The sequence below is a fragment of the Capsicum annuum genome, unplaced genomic scaffold, assembly GCF_002878395.1.
Source record: "Capsicum annuum cultivar UCD-10X-F1 unplaced genomic scaffold, UCD10Xv1.1 ctg835, whole genome shotgun sequence".
Classification (NCBI taxonomy): Eukaryota; Viridiplantae; Streptophyta; class Magnoliopsida; order Solanales; family Solanaceae; genus Capsicum; species Capsicum annuum.
The window spans coordinates 1-2,791 of NW_025894271.1; the positions used below are offsets into that span (position 1 = coordinate 1).

The 2,791-nt window shown below is 34.5% G+C and overlaps 1 protein-coding gene across 1 annotated transcript; it reads right to left on the reverse strand.

Annotated features, from left to right (window-relative positions):
- Nucleotides 1-9: 9 nt before the first annotated feature.
- On the reverse strand, nucleotides 10-1,006 carry LOC124895690 (cysteine-rich repeat secretory protein 9-like; the record flags this gene model as incomplete). The annotated part of the gene is given in 1 exon segment (XM_047406121.1): nucleotides 10-1,006. A coding segment is annotated over 1 exon segment (556 nt), but the record flags the coding sequence as incomplete, so codon positions are not given.
- Nucleotides 1,007-2,791: the final 1,785 nt, after the last annotated feature.

Consider the following 2,791-nt stretch of genomic DNA (forward strand, 5'->3'; position numbering starts at 1 on the left):
TAAAACGTTTGATCAGGACCATGTAGTATATGATTAAGATTTTAAAAGCTATTATTAATACGCATTTGAAGTGATTAGTGTAATGTGAAAGTGAGAAAAGGTGCCTCCATATTGATTCTCTGGGAAATTATTATCCTTTCTTGGTATATTCTCTACGAAATTTGGCTTCAGAGACAACCTCAGGAGTAAAATTACTGCATGCAACTTAGACAGGAAAAGAGAGGATTCACATAGTTACCTTGGTCTTCGTTCCACTGGCTGGTCGATGGCGATAGTGCTTTCTGTCCCGTTGCACTGGCATTGATGAGGAATGGAAATAGCTCGTGCCTTACATTGCAGCTTGCAAATAGAACTCTGCCACTTACTGGTACTTCGGCATCAGACAGAGAGAGGTTACCGATTTCAGAAAAAGCCTTTTTCAGGCAAGCACGACAATCTACAGGTGACAAATCAGGTAGACACTGCACCATGCCATACAATCGTTGAAACGGGCTCATCAGAATTTGTTCCAGCATATTTCAGATTGGAATTGACGGTAGTAGCTTGAGTGATAAGATTATCAAACATTGCACTCAAATTCCCCTTAAATTGTTCTGGCCGAGAAACGTTTCCCAGTCTATGTGAAACGAGATAAACGGTGACGTCTAATGTGGCGGCGAAAGATACATTAGAATAGCGGACCAAACACTCATCATACCATACGCCGGCCTGTTTACTGAGGGGACATTCCCGCGGGATCTGCTCACTTGCTATGTCTATGCATTTTTGGCACTCTTTAGGTGCAACGTCTCCTCTACAGAGGAATACTCCATAAACTTTATCAGGTTCTTCTCCTTCATTGGCTTTTGTATAGATGGAATTGCCACCATTATTGTATAGTGATCTGTACAACAAGCGGTTAAGATTCGTCTGATATTTACTTCTTTCGGTATAATTGCCCATTGAACAAGAGAAATACACCTGTGCTTTAACATCCACAAGGATGTTTGACAGAATAAGCAGCCAAGGGAGCAAGAAAATCAGAATTGTTTGGGTACTGCACAAAACTAGATCCGACGTCATTCTTCACGTCCGACTCTTCCTAACTTCGTAGGTATTAATTTGCTGGTGAATTAGGAGTAGAAGATGACTCCCAGTCAAAGACGCAGTTTCAGAAAGTCAACAGTTTGCAACTACTACAGGGGACTTATAGAAAAAATTATGCATCCATTACCTTTTTGTGGTACACTCTTTTTCTTTTTCCTTTTTTTTTTGGTCCTATTCTATATTCAGTGTCCGCATTAGAGTCCCGACTAATCTAGATCGCGAGTTATAAGGCCCATTAAGGTGGCAGCGCTTCCAACAGAGTTTTCTCTATACCCAAAGTCGAACCTTCAATCTTTGATTAAGGTGGTACACGCTTTTTCAACACATGCATAACTAATGCATTCCGGTAGTTTGGGATGATTTATGAGAATAGTGCAAAATATATTATATTAGTAATATTTGTAATTAGAAGCTAAGATCGATTATGTTTGTATTATTTATGCTGAGATTTTTTAATTTTAAGAAGTAATTGTGTCCTTATATCATTCATTATTAATATCATTTATTTTGAGATATTACTAATACACATTCTAATACATAATAGAGCAGTGGCGGATCTACATACAATTTAGGGGTTCATCCGAACCCACTTCGTAGGAAAATTATACTATTTTTATACGATCAAAAATATTTTTATGTATATATAGTAGATGTTGAACCTCTTTCGATTAGTCCGTATATTCACTTCTTAACTCCCTCAGTGAAAATTCTGGCTCCGACACTATAATAGAGTATATAATTAATGAAAGCATTAGTTATACATTGACTAAAAAAATAGACCAAACAAGGTATTACTAAAACATGCATTATTTTGTTATACACTCTATCAAATGGCCCCATTGTATCGGCAATACAATGAGTTCTAATACATGCGTTTACATGATTAGAAAACGATTGCCCATCAAAACTTTTCACATTTTTTTCATCATATTTGCGAGGATATTTTTATAAACAAATACTTTTTCCAGAAAAGTTATGCAATATTTATTATTTTTAATATGCCAAAATGAACCATGCATAAAAAGATCTAATTATTATTAATGAAAACATTATCAATACATCATATTTAAACATACAAAGAGAGGAAAATTCAATGTGTATATAAGGAGGCAAACATTTTGTGTTTTCAAATTTTTGCATGCAGAGCTGGTCAAAACTTTAGAAAAATTTTAATAGTATCGTCTCCATTCTTCAACATGTCTCATCTTCACACATAGTCCCATCCCATCCAATCACCCCATGCTGCTACCTCAATTCCCACTTTACTCTTCATAATATTTATTTAAATTATATACAAATAATCACAATTGGTCTAACGAGTTGAGCATAAAAGCAACGGCAGAAAAAAGAATAAGCAATAAGCGTGTTAAATGTGCTGCATATCTTATTTGAGATGGACCATGATATTCCTTTCGACAGCCACACAATTAGATGCCTTTTGACAGGTACACCATAACCAATACAATTACAATTAAAAAAGTAGTAAAATTACAATAATAGTCTACGTTTCCGCAATTTAAGATTGTTTATAGCATAATTTTTAATATTACAATTTATATTTCTTTTATCCTCTTCTATCTTTATCCTTTACTTTTTTTTTTTCCTTTTTAATTTCCTGTTTTTCTCTTCTTCTTTTTTTATATTTTATATTATATATTTCTAAAAAAAATATGATTACGTCTAGTACAAGTCATGAATAACGACG